Source organism: Chiloscyllium punctatum, chromosome 17 (assembly GCF_047496795.1).
Source record: "Chiloscyllium punctatum isolate Juve2018m chromosome 17, sChiPun1.3, whole genome shotgun sequence".
NCBI lineage: Eukaryota > Metazoa > Chordata > Chondrichthyes > Orectolobiformes > Hemiscylliidae > Chiloscyllium > Chiloscyllium punctatum.
Window position 1 is genome coordinate 95,411,157 of NC_092755.1, and position 22,172 is coordinate 95,433,328.

Below are 22,172 nucleotides of genomic sequence, written 5' to 3' on the forward strand. Positions count from 1 at the left end.
CGTGTGATCTAGCTTTATAAGAAAATGGCACAATAGCTGCACCATTTAAACTAATGGGGCCTGAATCACATTATAGCCAATACAGGTCAGGAAAGTTCACAGTCTAAATTCTTCAATCATGTTGTAGAAACACGCATTAAAGCAGAACCGACTATATACTGCTTTGCTCCCCCTCATAGTTCCTTCTGATTGCAATTTTCAGAATAATCTCTCTTCGATCTTTTTATTGTTTAGTCCCTAGCTATTAACAGCAGAACCTCTTTATTGGACCCACTTGTGATCTTGGTGCAACTCTAGATGGCTTGGATCCTTGCCTCCTACTCCAGGTTCTTCTCCAGACCTGAGAAGATGTCTGTAATGTTGACACTGGGCAGGAAACACAGTCTCAGGATTCAGGCTCTCTGCTGCAGAGAATAGTATATGTTCTCTATTCCAGTTACATTCTGTTCCACTCTACCCACCACCTCCATCTTGCACATAAGCTAGAGCCATTTTGCTCATCTTTCCGGCAGCTTCTGCTCTCATCCTCAGTTTGCAAGAGACTTGAACCTGTCGAACAATTGCAAGGCAGAGGTTTCTCCACCCCCACATTCTGAATGCCCAGACATGCATCACCTCTAGTTGCACTTTCCTGTCCCTGACCACAGATCGAATCTGAGGTAGCCAGCCCAAGAAGGTAGTTCGACTTCCTGGAACAAAATGGTCAGGTAACTTCTCTTCCCCCTCCCCAAAACAACACAATGTCTAAATGTCAGACTCCACGTCATCAATTTGGATTCGATATCCCTTGAGCTGCAAATGCTTACTGTAAATGAGATTGTTGTATTTCAGACTGGGCTTTCACCAGCACCCACATGCAACACATCATATACCCTGCCATCTTTATTCTGTTTAATTTAGGTCTCAAATTTAGAAATACCATTCAACCATTGTCTGTAGATCTTTTTAAGTGGTTTGACTAGTTAAGTTAAAAATGTAATGCAATATGAATATTAGCCTTTACCAGTTTAAACTAGTGCCCATCATTACATTCTAAAACCTTTTAAAAAAGACATCAGACATTTATATACGTGTTCATCTAGTTAAAGCCTTGAACACTCACCAGTTTCTGTAGGCTAAACAAAACAGTATCACAAACAGTAACTCCTTCCATTGTACCAAAATTTTACCTACATTTTCGATCTCATTACTTTCGGTCTTACAAAACTTCATGTTTGCAAAACCATGTTATAGGGAAATTGTCATTTATTTGTTTTACTTTCCCTGTTGCTTAAATATTCATTTTACATATTATAGCTTTCAGTCAGAGGAGAAAAATAGCAGTAAGTTAAAGGACTGTATAAACATGAATGGCTTACACGATGTTACTGAAACAGTATGTGCTGTGTTATAGGCAACATCATGTGACAAGAGATGTGACAACGTCTACTTTGAAAGTCCTGTCATAGCATCTTGTATAAGAACAACCGCTTACATTTATGTATTACATTTAAAGTAGAAAAACATCCCATTAACAAAAATATAAACCAAACACCGTTAATGGTGGGGAGGAAGAGGGGGCACAAAAAAATAGGCAAAATCAGGAACATGAGGATTGTGTATGATGAAAAGATCACAAAAGGAGCTTGTTGTCTGAAGGGGAGAATTTTAAACTTCAGTTATTGAAAGACTGGAAGCCAGTGTCAGTGAGTAAGGATGTGGGTTGGTTAGCTGAATTGGTTTGGTGCCAGATAAATACAGGAACATAGGAACAGGAGTAGGCATTCAGATGTTGAACTTCTTCTATCACTCAGTTAGGATATGGTATAGAATGGAATTCCTCCAGTGTGGAAACAGGCCATTCAGCCCGGCCCTCCAAAGAGCATTCCATCCAGCCCCACCCCCTAATCTATCCTTGTAACCCTGTACTTTTCACCTAATCCACCAACCCTCACGTCCCTGGACACTATGGGCAATTTAGTATGGCCAATCCAACTAACTGACACATCTCTGGACTATGGGAGGAAACCAGAGCACCTGGAGGAAGTCCACACAGACACGGGGAGAACATGTAAACTCCACACAAATATTCACCAGAGGGTGGTATTGAACCTGGGTCCTTGGTGCTGTGAGGCAGCAGTGCTACCTAAAGAGCTACCGTGCCACCCCTACATCCACAACCTTCTAGAGGTGGGAACTTAAATTTCCATTGACCCTGAATGACTTAAATCACATTTCCCGAAAAGTTAAACAACAAATTTCCTTCTTACTTTGAAGAGCTCAATATAATCATCTAAGCTCAAGGGAGTACCAGTCAAGCTAATGTAGTCCATCATCAAAATATAATACTTCAAAACCTCTTATTATCCCACTATGTTCCATCGTTGAGGTTTGCTGTCCAAACATATTATGCCTAATGTTTTTGTCCAAGGCTTTGTAAACTTGAAATGTTACTTTCCCACATAATTACTTGATGTAAATGCTCACATTCCATTAGCTTCATAAAAGTTGCTTTTCATTCCAGCACTTTAGCTTTCAGTAATCTATGCTTTCAAAGTTACGTTGACAGATCTATACAAGATTTTCTTCTTACATAACAGAGGAGCATTTAAAATTTCACTGAGAAATGATGACAGACCCTTCTGCAATTTCCTCAGATATTGCTTTTGGTACTCTGAAAACCAACTCCCTGAGATTTCTCCATCTCCAGTCCTGGCACTTTTCATTGCTATTTATAATTTATATATCATATTTTTCAGTCTGATTTATTTTTCTTGTTCCACTGATATTTAGACCTTGTCCTCCACCATGACAAGAGATTAAAAAAAATATTTCAAATCTATAATTTCCTTACAGTCTATCATATCTCTGCCTTTGTCACTCTCTTTCATCCTGTGTAAATATATGCACATTGATCAGGGCTGTTTTTAGCACCGTGAGCCTGGAGAAAATGTAAATCGCGTTCTGGTAAGAGAAACATGCAGTTGCAATGATATCTCATTTAAGGACCTGAGAGGAAGGGGAGCTTTGATATAGGGAAAAACAGAGTTCAAAGTAAAACTTTTGAGATACAACAGTGACAAAGGTAGTTTCTAAAAAGAGATCTTTGGGATCGACTACCCTTTTAAGGTACCATTTAAAATGAGGGCCAAAATTTAAAAAGAAGTTGTCAGCATTTTAAAGGGTACAGGAGGTGATCTCACCTTGTTCCCAGTTTTACAACGTGGTTGCTTCTCCCTGTGGTTACTAATGCTTCACGTATTGGAAGAAAAGATCATGAGTTTCATAATTAAAACTCCTGTAAGAGCAAATGGAGACAGTGTCTTTCGATGATTTGTATATCCTGTAGACTGCACGTCCCAAGACATTAAAGAAGGAACACCATGATACAAACTGCAGTTAGAATCAGATTGTGAATTAAGAATTCACAACGTAATTCTTTTCAATAATTTATAAAGTTCAATTTTTAAAGACCAAGAATGATGGTTATTAAAATAAAGAACTGAATAAATTAAAATGTGTTAAATGAAGACAAAAATGTATTGGTTGTATTTTTCATGAGTATAAACTTAGACAGGCCTAATGTTGAGAATTTATTGAGTAGACTTAAATCCTTTAAATTACAGTTGGGATATTGTTACTTCAAGCATTACTGAAAATCTGATTGTTATTTATTCTTTATTATTTTTGACGTTTTATTCCCAGAGGAAACATTCAGAAAAGCAGAGACCCAACTTATTTGAGAAACTGTAGTTTTGATGAAGGGACTGACCTTTACTGTCCCATTTTTCCATTGAGCTTCATTATTGAAAAAGCAGGAGCAACGTTTGATGAACTCAGCCAAACGGTACAGCAATTTATGTTCATTGTAGTATAAACCAATGTAATGCTTTTCTCTGTGAACTCACATACTTTGGGCTGAATGAAAAACTCTTCTGTAATGATGATCATGAAATTATAAGGTTATAGTAAGACCAGTCTGGTTGACTGATGTCCATTAGGAAAGGGAATGTTTTATCCCTACCCAGTCTGACTGACAATCTGCAACAATATGGGGGGGGTCTTAAATAGCTTCTGAAATGGCCAAGTGAGTCACTTGGTTGTATCAAACTGTGACAGGAATGTGAATGTAGCATCAACTTAGGCACAAGAAATGAGAAATGCACATGTTGCCAGTCAACCTTGCAAAGGCTTCCTCATTGACATCTGGGAACCTGTGCCAAAATTAGGATTCCACAATCTAGACAAACAATGGAGTAATGCAGGCAGTGTCCTGTAGGTTGTAAATGGGTTCTGATCTCGAGTCTGTCAGAACACAATGCAGTACAATATAAAATAGCTGTTTGTAAGTACAGGAAACATTTGTATGTCAGATCTTTTAAAATTACACCCTATATCAGATCACGTTCATAAGTATGCATATTCACAGATTGGATGTTCATAAATCAGGGACTCTGAATTCTTTGAAACAGCACTTTCCAAACTTGCGACCTTGCACTTAGAAGTACATGGGAGCACTTTTGTATAAGGTAAGGGCTCTGAAGGATTAATATTGGAGACTATGTTAATTTCTATCCAATCTAATAATGTCATACAGCATTAGGTGTGGTAGAGAGGAGTCCAGCTCAAGATCCAGATGGTAACAAATGTATTCTCAGTAATGAGGCCAAACTAGTCAACATTACTGTACCTAGTTGTAAACTAACTGTTGTTAAGAAAAGTGTCTCCCCTTGTTAAGATTCATTAGTGGTTTATTTTCTACTACTGTTAACCACGGTGGCACAGTGGTTAGCACTGCTGCCTCACAGCGCCTGAGACCTGGGTTCAATTCCCGCCTCCGGCGACTGACTGTGTGGAGTTTGCACGTTCTCCCCGTGTCTGCGTGGGTTTCCTCCGGGTGCTCCGGTTTCCTCCCACAGTCCAAAGATGTGCAGGCCAGGTGAATTGGCCATGCTAAATTGCCCATAGTGTTAGGTAAGGGGTAAATGTAGATGTAGGGGTATGGGTGGGTTACGCTTCGGCGGGGCGGTGTGGACTTGTTGGGCTGAAGGGCCTGTTTCCACACTGTAAGTAATCTAATCTAATCTAATCTAATCAAATAGGCACTTAGATCGAATGGAGAAATGAGGATTGGTGGCAGAATTCTATCCCAGCCATTAGCTGGTAGTGGTTGGTTCTATAATGTGAACTAATAAGAGTTTAAAAAGCTAGTCACACTTCGCAGTTACAGAGACCTTATGCCATATGGATCTGTTGGTGAAGTTCCAATCCAAAGTTCAGCTGGGAAATGACCAGATGGGAGCTCCATGACGAAAGTAAAAAATTGATGTTAGGTGCAAGGGAAGGGCCTTAAATTTACAACTTAAAGGGACCAGTCTAGGAAAGACAGAAGATAGGAAAGAAGCAGTTACCTTTCACAATAGGCTTTGGAGATGCCGATGTTGGACTGGGGTGCACAAAGTTAAAAATCACACAACACCAGGTTACAGTCCAACAGGTTTAATTGGAAGCACACTAGCCTCAATTAAACTTGCTGGACTATAACTTGTGTGATTTATAACCTTTCACAATAAGGATCATTGTCATAGTGAGCACACACAAACAGGCAGGAGTACATTGCAAACTCTAAATTCACAAGCTTAAGTTCTACTGAGTGGCAGTATCAGCAATGCTGCGAAGCAGAGTTAATATAACAAAAGTGTTTTTTTTGAAAGATAAAGGAAAACTAAACAAATAGAAGGAGAAATAAACCTTTTATGGCTATGATAAGAATGGGCGATCAATCATTTTTGTTCTGAAGATATATTAAGGGCAGTAATCACAAAACATCGCTTGGAAAATTGTAGAGAGGATGTGTATTGTGTGAATAGTGGGAAATTGACCATTTTGCTAATACGAATGAGGGAAACCTCCTTCATAGAGAAGATCAGTAAGTTCCATTTTACCTGTGGAAGGCAGAGGAAGCAGCATTGTGACTATAAAGGGTGGGAAGATTCTTTGTAAACAATGCAGAGGTACAGCATTATTATTTAACATAATTTAATGTTTAGTCAAAGAAAATAATGCAGCGTTGTATGGTGTCTTGGAAATGGGGACACTTAAGCACTGCAAGGTATATAGGAAGGGCTCTGTCAGCAATGTGCTGGCCAGATCCAGAGGTCTGAAGAGAGATTGAAGAACTTATAACTCACTATGAAATTTGCAATGCAAAACGGTCCCATCATCATTGAAGAAAATTCAGAAAACAGAAACCAGCAAAGGGTGTGAAAAGATGGAGATGAGGAAAAAATGAATGAGTTGTGCAATCCACTTCAGCTTGTTAAGAAATGTTTAACTAAACTTGTTCAAACAGCAATGTAGTGTGGTGAACAAATTGATACTGCAGATTTGATAATGATGTTAGATGATAAAACAATGATAATTCAAGAGCAGTGCAGTGTATTTCAAACCTTGCTCTTCCAAAGCAGAATTATTGGTTTTCGCAATGGAGATACTGCTACACAGACAATAATCCTGTAATATGATTGAAGCTGCCTGAAGCTGTCCAGGAAGAACATCCACAGACAACTAATGAAAATGTCCAGCCTACTCAACAAGTTGGAGTCAAGTGCTTACATATTTCAACACAGATGTAACATAAGTAGATGCATACATGGTAACGAAAAGCTGGAGTGGGCTGCTAAGAGCCTGCTCTGCCATTCAATAAAATCATGACTGATCACTTCACTTTCCCATCTCCCTGAATAACCTTTCAGTCCTATGTTTATCAAAATATTTGTCTGCCTTAAAAATATGCAAGGACTCTGTCTCCACCACTTTTAAGGAAGAGAATTCCACAGACTATTAACCTCTGAAGGGGAAATAAAGTCTTAAAGTTGCAACTCAGTATTTTGATCCAGATTCTCCGACAAAACGAACCACCTTTCCACATGCACTCTATCTAGAAACTCCTAAGGATCTTATATGTTTCAATTAAGTCACCTCTAGCTCTTCTAAACTCCAATCGATATAAGTCCAGTCTGTCCAACCTTACCTCATAAAAACCCCCTGCCCTTTTCAGTCTTTTGAATTTTTCTGAACTGTTTACATTTTTCACTAAAAAAGGGGTCAATACTTTACACAGTCCTTCCTGTTATTCCTTCTAAATGCAATAGTTGGTCTGTTACTTTATCTGACGGGCTCTTAATCTCCTGTTTTTTGTTCGCAGGGAACTCTTTGCTGCTAACTCAGATAGCTGCATGAAGTATAAACTGGAGGACATTTATTGTCATGAATGTCCATCATGATGGCTGATCCTTGAAAACAAGTTTTTTTTGGCAATATCAGGGATTTCTGAGGCAGTTAGTTTCTCCTTAACTAGGTCCTGAATCTGTGGACATTGGTATATTTTCCTATTAATTTGGTCATGGGATGTGTGCTTCACTGGCTGGGCTGATTGCATATCCCTAGTTGGCCTTGAGAAGGTGGTGGTGAGCTAACTTTTTGAACCAGTGAGGTTCCCGTGCTGTAGGTAGGCCCACAGTGTCATAAAGGAGACAATTTCAGAATTTTAATTCAACAACAGTGAAAAAACGGCGATAAATTTCCAAGTCAGGATGGTGAGCGGCTTGGAGGGGAACTTGAAGGTGACGGTGTTCTCTTACATCCGCTGCCTTTGTCTTTCTAGATTAATGGGCTTGTGTGTTTTGAAGGTGTTAACTAATGAGGAATTTCTGCAGTGTATCCTGTTGACAGTACACATTGCTACTACTGAGCGTCGACGGTGGGAGTAGTGGATGTTTGTGGATGCAGAGCCGATCAAACAGGTTGCTTTGACCTGAATTATGTCAAGCTCCTCCAGTGTTGTTGGAGCTACACCCATCTGGGGAAGTGGGAAGTATTCCATCAAACTCCTTTGGGGACTGGCTTTGGGGAGTCAGGAAGTGAATTACTCAACACAGAATTCCTAGCTTCTGACCTGACCTTATAGTCACAGTATTTATATGGCTAGACCAGTTGGGTTTATACTTAATTGTAATACCCAGGGATTTTATAGTAGGGGATTAAATGATGTTACAATACTACTGAATGCCAAGGGACAATATTAGATGGAGATAGCCAATGCCTCGCACCTGTGTCTTGAAAATGTAATTTGCAACCAAACATCCCAAACTTGGATATTGTCCAGTTCTTGTTGCATTTGTCCATGGACGGCTTCAGTATGTGAGGATTTGTAAATGGTGCTGAATATTGTGCAGTCCTTGGTGAACATCCCCACTTTTGACTTTATGATGGAGGGAAGGTCATTAATGAAGCAGCTGAAGATAGTTGGGCATAGGACACTAACCTGAGGTATTCCTGCAGCGATGTCCTGGAGCTGAGATGACTGATTTTGAACAACCACGAGCACCTTCCTATGTGGCAGGAAGGGGCTATGACTCCAACCTGTGAGAGTTTACCCTCAATTTCCCCTGACTCCAGTTTTGCTAGGGCTCCTTGGTGCCACACTCGGTTGAATGCAGCCTTGATATCAAGGGCTGTCACTCTCACCTCACCCCTGGAATGCAGCTCTTTTGTCCATGTTTGAACCAAGGCTGTAATGAGGGCAGGAGCTCAGTAGTCCTGGTGGAACCCAAACTGGGCATCACTGAGCAGGTTATTGCTGAGTAGGTGCTGCTTGATAACACTGTTGATCATACATTCCATCACTTTACTGATAGACAAGAGTAGATTGATGGGATGGAAGTTGTTTGGGTTGTATTTGTTCTGCCTTTTATATACAGAACATAGCTGGGTAATTTTCCATATCGTTGGGTAGATGCTTGTGTTGTAACTGTAGTGGAACTGCTTGGTTAGGGGAGTGACAAGTTCTGGAGCACAAGCCCTCAGTAGTATTGCAGAATGTTGTCAGGGGCCTTAGACTTTGTAGTATCTAGTGCTTTCAGTTCTTCCGTGATATTACATGGAGTGAATTAAATTGGCTGAGGACTACTTTATGTGATGTTGCGGTCTACAGTTGAAAGTCGAGATACATCATTCACTCAGCATTTCTGGCTAAAGATTGCGACAAAACATTAACTTATCACAGATACTGCCAGAGCTGTTGAGTTTCTCCTGCTTGTTTCAGATTTCCAGCACCCAAAATATTTTGTTCTGATTCACTGGGCTGGATAGCACTTTTATGTGTTCCAGTCTGACCTGGTGTTGAATGGTAAACCAGTCTGTTTGGATTTAAAGAAGTGAAGATAAGGGCCAGACCAGGGGAAATAGTCAAGGGAAGAAAGAATGACTGGTTTTCTTTGAGAACTAGGACATCGAAGATACAGGTGAGAACAAGGCTGAGCTAACTGCAGAAATGTTGTGGAGAACGAAGGACAAAAAGTTAAGTGGTTGGGATTTTGAAAGGAATTTTGTGAGTGGTTCGAGAGTCTTTTCAGGAGCAGGAAATAGGATTAGGAGGACAAGGGTGATGCAAACGGTAAGCAATAAAGATAAATGCTAAGAGATTGCTTTATCTGTTGTTGACACAATAGGACAAGGTAAGTGGTGCAAGCAGATGTGTATTGAGGCTGACATTATCATCAATTCTCAGTCAGATCCCAGGCAAAGGCCATGATTTCAGTAAATCAGAGTGTATTCATGGATGGCAAAAATCTTATTCACAAGTGAATGAACATTGTTGAAGGAGATATGGAACAGCCTGGCGATGGCTGATTTATTGGGAGAGTCAACACTTCATAGGACGGGACGAACAGGAGAGTAGCAAGATCAGCTGTCAGTCAGCCTGCTGGATAGTGAGACCAGTGGAGGATTTGGGAAAGAGTAGTTGCTGCACATGAAAAAGTAGAGACAAATGCCTTGCTGGGCTCTTTAGAGAAAACCATGAAAGGCATGAGGAGAAACTATAAGACTATCTAAGGAATTTACGCTTGGGATAGTAAGAAAATTGTGATGTTCAGGAGTACATTTGGAGCATCTAAGATTGGAGAATTGAAAGAAGGTGTGATGACAAGAAGGAGACACTTAAGGAAAGATAAAGAGAAAACAAGGAAGTAAAAATGATTAGAAAAGAAAAGAAAAATTGAAGTAATAAGCAGAATGGCAGTGGAAACATGCAACTGAATGGACACAATGAAAACTTAATTATTTAGGCATCGTTATGTTGTAAAGAGAATAGCGAGGAGACAGTATGAGAGGGTCCAAAGTAAGGGTAATAAAGTTGACATAGGAGGTGAATACAGTTTTGTTGTCCAGATTCAAAGTCAGGTCTGGCACTAGGATCCAAAAGTTATTCAACGGCTGTGGGAATAGACATCAAGGATATGCACTCAATCAGCTATGGTGCAGAAAGATGAATGAGAAGCTGGATGCCACCATTAGATGCAGAAGTGGCAGAGAAGCCCAGGAGAGTGAATCACTGGCAAGGAACGAGACTATAGCCGAAGCTGAAAAACAAGTAGAACCAGACCAATTCCAAACGCAGCAGGGAACTACAAAAGTGGGAAAGGAGTGTCAGCTGATCAAAGCAGTTGAGTCATACAGTGTAGTTATTTGCCCACAATTTGCAAAATAAATTTGAGAAATTAAGATTCAGCATTCATTGAGTAAAGAGAACAATACACTTGATGGGGTGTGGTAATTTAGACTATTAGTTAATTTGTGATTATGCTAAAATAAACTCTGTAAGTACCTTGAAAAACTGGTGACCTGCCTTCTTGAATCACTGCAGTCTATGTGGCATAGGTATACCCACTGTTCCTTTAGGATGGGGAATTCAGTGACCATTTCAGTGACCATTTTAATCCAGTAACGATGAAGACTTGAGGGTAAAGCTCCAATCCTAAATGGTTTGGGACTTGGAGGCGAATTTGTAAGCGGTGGTGTTTGTTGTTCGTGCTGTAGAACAAGACTGCATATTTCAAATCAACCTTATCAGCAAATTTAGAATAAAGAGTTGTTTGCAAAAATTGAGAATGAGCTGTATATGACTCCTGGCATTTGAAGGTAACTATAACTTTTTTCACTGGTGCATAGGAGGTTGAGAGATGACCTTAAAGAAGTTTATAAAGTCATGAGCAGTGTAGATAGGGTTAATGGTAGGTGTCTTTTCCTGAGGATGATGGATTTCAAGACTAAGAGGCACATTTTTAAGGTGAAAGGAGAGGAAGATTTAAAAAAGACAAGGGGCAAATTGTTTACACAGAGGATGGTTCACAGTGGAACAAACTTCCTAAGGAAGTGATGGATGCGTCATAATTACAATGTTTAAAGGACATTTGGATAAGTATAGGAATAGGGAAGGTTTGGAGGCATCTGAGCTAGGAGCAGGCAGGTGGCACTAGTTTATTTTGGAATCATATTTGGCATGGACTAGTTGGACCAAAGCGTCTGTTTCCATGCTGTATGCCTCTAACACACTGGATATGACACTGGCAAACACTACCCAGCAGATCTTGCAAAGCCCTCCTTTGGCGACCAGTGTCAAAATTGGTTGAGAGAGAGAGAGGAGAATTGTGGGTGAATGTGGGGAAGAGAGACGAAGGAGAGTGGGGGTATGGGAAAGAAAGGTTTCTGAACTGAAGAAGAATTCATACTGGACTTGAAACATTATCTCTGTTTCCATCCACTGATCTTGGAATACAAGGAAAACCTCAGAATTATTTTTGTCACAACCATCAAAGTAAACCCTCTCATTGTCTCCTCCATCCTCACTCCCAACTCAAGTGTTGTGAGCTCATGGATAACTTTGTCAAGAAGAATGAAACTACCTGAACAGCTATCCGTTGTTCCATCCTCCTCTCTTGCCATAGAATCCCTACAGTGTGGAAACAGGCCACTTAGCCCACAGTCCACACCAACCCTCCGAAGAGTAATCCACTCAGACCCATTTCCCGCCGACTAATGCACCGAACACTATGGGCAATTTAGTATGACCAATTCACCTAACCTGCACATCTCTGGATTGTGAGAGGAAACCCATGCAGACGTGAGGAGAATGTGCAAACTCTACACAGACAATCACCCGAGGCTGGAATTGAACCTGGGTCGCTGGCGCTGTGAGGCACCAGTGCTATCCTCTGAGCCACCGGGCCGCTGGCTAATCAGGTCAGACTTCCTCCAAATCTCCACTTAGGGATTTCTGTAGCTTCTCTCTAGTCCCTCTCACTTCATCTGAACCTAGAAGTCTATATTGTGCTCTTTAAATCATATTCCCACTAAACCTCTGTTCAGTTTCCCTTTCTAATCATTTTTAACAGATATTGGTCAATAGGTATCTCTCCTCAATGGTGTCCCCCTCTCCTTGGAATCTGTTCTCTCCAACTCTTCCCTTAAAGCAATACCATTTAACCTCTTCCGCCTTGCAAAATTATGCCATTTCCAAACTCAATTTCCTGTCAAGTCCTTGAACACCTTTTCACCTCCCAAACCTGTGACTACCTTTCTCAGAAATTTATATTTTTAAAAAACCCTCCAATCAGGTATTCACGCTGTCATAGTAACAAACTGGGTCTTCAAGTCACAAATGACATTGTCTTCAGTTCCATTACGAATCTCATTCCTTCATTTCTCTCTCCTTCACAGCAGTTTGAGGTTGACCTAGACAGTTTGTGATGTTAAAGATGCTAGGTAATTGTAAGTTGAGTGTTTTTTGGTAAAAGTTGAATGAGAGGTCAGGATAGAAGAGAGAACAGGAGAAATTTGTAGTTTATCTTTAACTCAAGCTAGTCCTCCTATTTCTATGTATCCAATTCCCTCTGTGTCAACCTTTCACTTCACTTGTTTTACAGGCTTAAACAATAGAGGAGCCTCATTCTTTTTGTGAACCAGCACTCTCGCCTCCAATTAGTAACCTTCCAGTGTCAGATGCTTATCATGTTGGTGTCACACTTTCCTTATGCATATAATGTTAACCTCCGAAATAAGTGTTAGGTCAATACAGAGCATTTTGGGTGGGGCTGTGCTCACAATGTTTCAGCTCCATTTAGGCTTAAGAATTTTAAGAGAACTTCAAAGAAAATGAAGATGATACTGTTCAACATTAGAAACAGTGTCAGCTTAATGGAATTGATTTTACCAAGCAGTAAATTGAGAAACCATACCAGCATTTGGTCCTGTGTCTTCATATGGGTGTCATCTCTTTCTGGTTTAGAAACAATGCTCATAGAAGCTTGGAAACAAGGAGTAGAATTAGGCCATTCAGCCCTTCAAACCTGCTCCACCATTTAGTATGATCATGGCTGATCATCCAATTCCAAATCATGTTCCTTTTTATTCCTTATATCTTTGATCCCTTTAGCCCTAAGAGCGAAATTTATCTCTTTTTCTTGTTTTTGTTTCATCCACTTTCTGTGGCAAAGGCTCACCACACTCTAGGTTAGTACATTTCTCCGCATCTCACTCCTAGATTGCCAACCCTGTATTCTTAAACTGTGACCCCTGATTTTGGACTCCCTGGTCATTGGGAACCTCCTTCCTGTATTTGTTCTGTTAGATGTTTATATTCTATGACATCCATCCTCACTCTTCTAAACTCCAGTGAAGATAGACTGGATCAGTTCGGCCTATCTTCCTGCATCAGTCCTGCCAATTCAGGAATTAGTCTCATAAACCTTCACTGCAGTCTTTCCATGGCCAGAACATCCTTCCTCAGATAAAGAGACCAAAACTGCACACAATACTCCAGGTGTGTTTTCATCAAGAACTTGTACAATTGCAGCAAAATGTCCCAGCTCCTGTATTTGAATCTTCTCACTATGAAGGCCAACATATTGTTTGCTTTCATCACCTGCTACACCTGCCTGTTTATTTACAGTGACTGATGTACAGGGACACCCAGGTCTCATTGCATCGTCTCTTTCCCAAATTACTGTCATTTAGATAACAATCTGCCTTCCTGTTTTTGTTACTATAGTAAAGCAGCAAATAGGTATCTTACTGCCTGGCCTGACCTGATGCTGCTTGACCTGCTGTGCTTTTCCAGCACCACACACTCGACTCTGATCAGCATATTCCTAATCAGCTATTAATCCCCACTAGGTCCCTCATTATCAGATTAACACAGGGGTCTTGTGCTACTTTAATCATCAGTTTATTGAATGGATAGAGTTGCATCTTCTTTAAAATATTGTTGAATTTGAACATTCATTCATCCTTCAATACTTCCCCCATCTTACAAATATAAGAAAGAGTGGGATGACAAAAGGTCATTCACGTCAGTTCCTAAATGGGCAAAATATAATCTATTTGACTCATGAGTGTTAATACATTCATTATGACCTTCGAAGGAAAATTCTATATAGATAACACCAGTCACCAGAAATTATCAAGCAAAAGTCCAGAGTGTTCCTGAATTTTTAAATTTCCAACACCCTATTCTCCAGTTAAGTTCCACTCATGCCCTCTGGGTTCAAACAGCACAAAACACAGGGGTCACATGGAGTATTTGGTCATCAGAATAAAATGAGGGGGCTGTATTTTGTGTCCAGTAGTACATTGATTGTAATCCTTTGTTTGTTTCCTTATAATACAGGGAGGAATCCTGGGAATAATTATAAACTGGATCTGTGACTTGGATAAGGCAGCTTCAGAATGTAACCCTCAATATTCCTTTAGAAGACTTGATTCTATTTCCCAAGGTACTACCTCTTCCTTAGGATATAATTTCAGGTCAGTTCATCCCTTGCTTCTGGATGTGTGTTCTTATCTGTTGATATACTCTTGTTTTGCTATATTAAGAATTGTTATTTATCTTTAAGATTAAGAAGCTTAACATGTATATTGGAGGGCATCACTAAGGTTACAATAAACTGAAAGAAAAAAACAAAGTCAATTGAGAAGCAGTGGCTAATTGATACTAAATTGATTTTAAAAAGCCTCTAGATTATAAAGAGAGCACATGGTAGGGTTAATTTTTCAGGTTGGTATTCTGTATTCTTTTGTTAGAATTGGAAGATGTTTCAGGAACAACAGGGTGTGGTGTGTTGTCTGAATGATTAGCGCTGTTGCTTCACAATGCCAGGGAGCCAGGTCCAATTCCTGCCTCAGGCAACTATCTGTGTGGAGTTTGTGTGGGTTTCCTCTGGGTGCTCTGGTTTCTTCCAACAGTGCAAAGATGTGCAGGTTAGGTGGATTGACCATGCTGAAATTATCTGTGGTATTCAGTGATGAGTAGACTAGGTGGATTAGCCATGGTAAGTGTGGGGGTGGTGAAGCTCGGTCTGATTGGGGTGCTCTTTGAAGAGCTGGTGTGAACTTGCTAGGCCAAATGACCTCCTTCCACACTGTTTCGATGATTCAAGGGGACAAGGCATCTCTTGGTCTCCTGGTTGTGTGGGAAGATCCTGGGGAAGGGGAACAGATGTTGGAGATGATACAACAGTGGCCAGTCTGCCAGGGAGGGAATAAATGTTTTGGAATCTTGAGACGGTAGGTTAGGGGAAGATGTATTTGTTGGAGGTTGTGGAAAAGGATGATCTGTCAAATGTAAAGATTTGTAAAATAGAAGCTAAACAAAAAGTAGGAAATGAATGGACTCATTTGAAAATCTTAGGTACCATGAAGTGAAAATTTCCATTTTGCCAAACAGATGACATTTTGGAATTTCTGGTTGAAAGGTGGCATTACCATCTTGAAGCTCATTCACTTAACCTATCTATATCTCTTTAGAGCCACTGTGTTCTCCTCTCAGCTTGTATTAGTTTTATATCATTGGCAAACGTGGACATGTTTGCCTCCATCTTGTCATCCAAGCCATTAATATAAATTGTAAATAGCTGAGGTATCCGTACTGATCTCATGGCACTCCACTATTCACTGCAGTTGAAAGTTTATGCCATGTTCATGTATTGCGCTCAAGTCCCTGAACCCTTATCTTGCCTACTGACCTTTATGTGTGGCAACGTATGAAATGTCTTTTAGATAAAAAACAGCTACTGGTTCTTCTAGTAGCACCCTCAAAGAAACTAATACGTTTGTCAAAGCTTTTCCTTTTCGTAAAACCATGTCGAATTGTTCAAACTATAGTATTCTTTTCTAAGAGTATTGTTAATACTTTCTGAGTAATAGAGTCTATCTGTGCCTCCAGTTCAATCCAGGAAAATGCGAGGTGATGTATTTTGAAAGATCCAATTCTAAAGCGAACTACAGCGTGGAAAGTTCTTTACGCAGAGGGTGGTGGGTGCCTGGAATGCGTTGCCAGCAGGGATGGTTGAGGCAGGCATGATAGTGTAAATTAAGAGGTATCTAAACAGACCCATGAATGGGCAGGGAGCAGAGGGATCCTTAGAAAATAGGCAACACGTTTAGATAGAGGATCTGGATCAGGGCAGGTTTGGAGGGCCGAAGGGCCTGTTCCTGTGCAGTAATTTTCTTTGTTCTTGTTTTTTCTTTGCTCATTTGTCTTATTGCAGCTGTTTCATGCTTTCAGATAAATAACCTTCAACTTCATTTTATTACTTTTCATCGCAATTAACCTATTTAATTACATACAACTTTGTTAAACCCTCTGTCCCTTCCTGTCTTCTCTGCTTGGCTTTACCCACATTGCTCCAATGTTCTGATGTCTTAACCTTGCTCTTGAATTTCTAAATCTCCCTTTAACCAAACGTTCCCTTTGGCCCTGCAATTTTTTTTTCTTTTTGAGTATACATCAAGTTCGCTTTTGAAGATTACTAGTGAGAATATTTTACAAGTTCTTTCACAGTGTGGGAATGGTTCTTCAAGCAGTTACCAGCAATCCATATTCGTTGTTGCGAGCACTCCAAGTGAGCCTCAACAAATGACGTCTCTTCAGGTTTTATTTTCTAACCTTTGAAGGGATATTCATCTCTCAATATATGTAATACTACATCTCCATCAATTATGTAGTATCTCACTCTCACTGAGCTTTGTTAGGTTCAGCTGAAAACATGTGGGTGTAACATTCAAGCAAAGATTTAGCACCATTTAAAAAAAAAGTATAATCTCAATTTTCAATTTAACTTATGTGTCTGAATTACAGGCATGCAAAGTACTACATGGAGAACGGCACTGAATACAGAACTTTAATAAAAGTGTTTGGGATAAGAATTGACATTATTGTTCACGGTGAGGTAAAACCAATTTCTTACTTTGAATTATTTCCCACTAACATGTCTAACTTGTAAGTGTTAACATTCTGTTCAAAGGAGCTTATTCTGATCATTATTAAAGTGTGTTCTGCTTGGCTGTAGGTTAGAGTTTCAAAAGGTTTCGTCACTCTTTTTAAAATTTCCACTATTGTTAGCCTGACATGAGCCCATCCTTTATCCCACTAGGCTGGCTGACCCTATCGCAAACTCTGCCATCAGGATGAACTGTAGTGCAGCTGGCAGCACATTTGCCTCAGAGTCAGAAGATTATAGGTTCAAGCATCTTTTCAGGAATTGAGTACAAAAATATGGGTTGGTATTCCTGCCCTTTATGAAGGGCGACATTGTCAGGGATACTGTCTTTTAGATGGAATGCTAAACCCATCTGCTTTTTCGGGGAGATATAAGAGATCCCATGCCATAATTTGAAGATATATATGTATTGAAGAAAAGCAGATGGGCAAAAGTCATTCCTCATTCAACATCACAAAAAACAGATTATCTGGTCATTGTTACATTGTTACATCCGTGTTTCTGAGAGTTTGCAAATTGTGTGCAAATTACAGAATGATTACAATGTAGAAGGAGCCCATTTAACTCATCGTGTCAGTACCAGCTTGTCAAATGAGCATTTCACCCAGTGCCACTCTGTTACTACCTTCCTGTGAGCATGCACATTGTTCCTTTCCAAATCACTTTCTCACTCTGAATGCCTTGATTGGCCTCCGTCACACTCTCAGGCCATGCATTCCAGACACTAACCACTCGCTGTGTGGAAAAACATTTTTCATCTCACTTCTGCTTTTTGCCAATTGCTTTGAATCTACACCTTCACGTTCTTAATCCTTTCTTGAGTGGGAACAGTTTCTCCTTATCTAATTTGTCCAGACTCCTCTTGATTTTAATGCGATCTCCTCTCAGCTCTATCTTCTCCAAGAGAAGCAGTCTCAATTTCTCCAATCCAACTTCATAACTGGAGGTCCTCATCTCTGGAACCATTCTCATAAATCTCTTCTGCACCATCTCATATGCCTTCAGATTCTTCCTAAATTCTGGCACCAGAATTGGATGTAGCCATCCAGCTGAGGCTTCTCTCACGCAAATTCAACAGAACCTCCTTGTATACATTATCACAACGACTACACTCAAAAAGCATTTTGAGAGTTGGTGATCATGAAAAATGCAACATGAATACAAAATTTACTTTTCATGTTTCAGAACTCCTAGTCGCGCAGTAGAAAAAATGTCCTCAGTCCATGTGCAAAATCTAGGTTCAATCTTTGGGATAGTTTGTAGTGAAGAAGGTAAAATAATTGTAGAGAGGAAGACTCTGACCAATAAAATAGCAAAGTTAATCTCATGAGAGCACATATTTTATCAAGAAACCTCCAGACTTGGATCATGGAGTGGGTGAGAAAATTCTGCACATACAGCAATTAGCATCTTGAAGGTTTACATCTGAGGAGACCTAATATATTTGTGCCAATTCTTCACTAAAACAATTCAAAACTCATCCTTCAATCTCATTTTTATATATATCTTTCTATATCTTCCTCTACTTCAAATATGATTCAATTTTTCCTTTAAAAATATGCTTAGGTTTGTGCCTCAACCATGATATGTGGCAGAATATTCTGTGTTTCAGGAACACTCTGCTTAACACAATTTCTCCCAACCTTTCTCTCCTGTCATCTTCCTAAATTGACGATTTGTTGTCACTGACTCTGTCACTGATGAAATAATCACTGTTTATTCACTCTGGAAAAACTCCTCTGTTTTGAAGATTTTTTATTATATCTCCTCTCAGCCTTATCTGTGGAGAGAATAATGAACTAGTGATCATTCTTTCAGTGATGTTCTTTGGGGTCAAAAATGGCACATTTGGTGTTGGAACATTGGAATAAAATCAGCCTTCTTTCAAAACTTAAACTAAGCAGATCTATTCTAGAATATTGTTGCTGATTGGTTAGCCAATCTAGATCAATATTAGGCTTTCTTAAATCCCCACTTGGCTCCAGATAACCTATTCAACCTCTGACACAACTGCAATGTGGTCCACCTGCTCACTGTAGCTAAATTAGATGGTATGTATAAGTAGTGTTCTTTATCACCTCCAGACAGTTAGAAATATTGTTCTTATTGATGAATGTGCAACATTTTGTTGTCTACATGGACTTCAGTAAAGCCTTTGACAAGGTTCCTTATGCCAGATTAGCGCAATAGGTAAAGTCACATGGTATCAGGGGTGAGCTCGCAAGATGGATACAGAACTGGCTTCGTCATAGGAGACGGAGGGTAGCAGTGGAAGGATGCTTTTTAGAATGGAGGGTTGTGACTATAGTGATGTTGCACAGGGATCAATGTTGTGGGACCTCTGCTGTTCGTGATCTACAGAAATGATTTGGAGGAAAACATAACTGGTCTAATTAATAAGTTTGCGGATGATACAAAGATTGGTGGAATTGCGCATAGTGAGGAGGATTGTTTAAAAGAGATGTGTGAGGCAAGTTTTTCACACAAAAATGGTGAGTGTCTGGAATGTGTTGCCCATGGAGGTGGTGGAAGCAGACACAATAGCGGCATTCACGAAACACCTGGATGAATACATGAATAGGAAGGGAATAGAGGGATATGGATCCTGTAATTGAAGACAGTTTTAATATGGAAGGGCTAAATATGGTGGCACAGGCTTGGAGGGCCAAAAAGCCTGTTCCTGTGCTGTATTGTTCTTTGTCCTTTGTTCTATTTTCAATTACATCATGTTACCTACTAACATCCCTACCTCATTCCTAAACCCTCATCCATGTCATTGTCACCTGAAGTGCTCTCATTGTTGGCTTCCTGAGCTCCATGTTACATAAATCCGAAATATGGTGTAAACGTTTTCTTCTGGTGAGTTGTGTTGTCCTGCTGCTAGCTCCTAGTTTAGAGACAAAAAAAACTGCTGATGCTGGAATCTAAGGTAGACAAGCAGGAGGCTGGAAGAACACTGCAAGCCAGGCAGTATCAGGAGGTGGACAAGTCAACATTTCAGGTTTAACTCTTCTTCAGGACTCCTCATTTTTGTCTATTTAGTAAGGACTGAAATACATATCTATTGATTATCATACTGTCAAACCTGTAAATGTTCTCTTTAGGGTTGGGAGAAAGTAAGTTGTGTGTTTTTTAGAAGCAGATAGCTCAAAATCTTTATCAAACCCAGCACTCCAATACTAAGGAACAGGTGTACTTTAGTATTGTGTTGATTAGTGGATGTCCTTCTTACTTCTCACCCTTATTTTCGTTGACTTCAGGTGCCTTCTGTCTCAACAATTCGTTGAAAATCTTCACCCTTATTACAATTCATCATTTATTGGCCAATGTTACTTTTGCAAACTCATCAATCTTAATGTCCTGGTTTGCAAATTGTAATCTGAGATTTATTCTGTTCTGACTCCCTTCAGTCTTTTACTATCTATTACATACCCAACAAGTAACTGTAACTTTGACGTGACCGCTGGTAAAATCATTACCTGGAGGCTGAACATGTGAACATTATTGAGGGCATATCATGATTGTGCTGTAAAAAGGAAAGCTGCTTAAGGTCTACATGTCTAACTGGTGGAACCACATTCACTAGTAAATAGCATACACCCATTTAAGTGTTAAGGGATTATGTGATGTACTTAGACTTTTCCTTATGGTGAGTTATGTTGTCCGTCTTGCTGTTAGCTCCTAGTTGTTGTGTACTTAGTGAGGACTGAAACATATGTCTGTAAATTATCTTACTGTCAAACATGTGACTGTTCTCTTTGGGATTAGTAGAAAGTAAACTGTGTGTTTCTTTGGAAGTAGGTAATTCAAATTCTTTATCAAACTCAGCACTTCAAAACTAAGGATCAGATCTACTTTAGTATTGTGTTGATCATGGAAGTTGGAAAGGTAGATTGGCATTGGCCAGTGAGATTTATCTCATTTGATGCAAGAGAAAAATGAGATCCAATGCCATTGGGTGAGAGAGACAGTGAGAACATTACCATCTGTGTTGGTAGATATTGGCTAATCCTTTTCCTTTTAACTCAAATAAGAGATTTGTTTATCAAGAAGTAGTAATATAGTAATATATTTAATTACATTTCATTTATTATCTCAAGACATTCTTCTTAATGAGTCAAGCATTCCCAATATAAATCATGAGTAAAGGACACAAAGTTTTTTTACAAATAATCAGTTATCCACACCATTCCCTCAACTTTTCCTCAAATGTTTTGGAAGACTCCAATTTGAATCTGCTGTGTTCCTTATTACATAGATTAAGAAGGACCTGCATTAACATAGTGCCATTCATGACCTCAAGATTGCCTGAAGGATTTCACAGTCAATTAATCACAGCCAACTTTTGAAGTGTCTATTAGGTGTCATGACACAGATAGCATCGTGAAGAAGGTGTTTGATATACTTGCCGATATTGGTCAGTGCATTGAGTGTAGGAGTTGGGAGGTCATGATGCAGCTATACAGGATATTGGTTAGATCACTTATTGAATATTGCATGCAATTCTGTTTGCCGTCCTATAGGAAGGATGTTGTGAAACTTGAAATGGTTCAGAAAAGATTTTCAAGGATGTTGCTGGGGTTGGAGGGTTTAAGCTATGGGGAGAGGTTGACTAGGATGCGGATGTATTTCTTGGAGCGTCAGAGGCTGAGGGGTGACCTTAGAGGTTTATAAAATCATGAGGGGCATGGATAGGGTAAATAGGCAGGTTTTTTACCCAAGGTGGGAGACTACAAAGCTAGAGGTCATAGGTTTATGGTGAGAAGGGAAAGATTTAAAAGAATCTTAAGGGGCAACGTTTTCATGCAGAGGGTAGTGCGTGTAGGGAATGAGCTGTCAGTGGAAGGATCAGAGGCTGGCACAATTACATTTAAAAGGCATCTGGGTTGGTATATGAATAGGAAGGGTTTAGAGGGATATGGACCAAGTCCTGGCAGGTGGGACCAGATTTATATGGGATATCTGGTTTGCATGGACAGGTTGGACCATAGGGTCTGTTTTCATGCTGTATATCTCTATGACTCTATTAACAAACATTACCTGCAGATGAACAGTCTCTGTTGCCAAATTTAG

General features: G+C 39.8%; 1 protein-coding gene across 2 annotated transcripts in view; it reads left to right on the forward strand.

Moving 5' to 3' along the window:
* The window catches only part of LOC140488158 (P2X purinoceptor 2-like), a 79,810-nt gene that overhangs the window by 28,132 nt on the left and 29,506 nt on the right, over positions 1-22,172 (forward strand). Inside the window, exons 7-9 of one of the 2 annotated variants that reach the window (XM_072587998.1) lie at positions 3,685-3,826; positions 14,489-14,625; positions 16,958-17,048. In XM_072587998.1, the coding sequence (XP_072444099.1) occupies positions 3,685-3,826; positions 14,489-14,625; positions 16,958-17,048 (370 nt within the window). The remainder of the gene's footprint in view (positions 1-3,684; positions 3,827-14,488; positions 14,626-16,957; positions 17,049-22,172) is intronic. The other variant, XM_072587999.1, reaches the window with a different exon arrangement.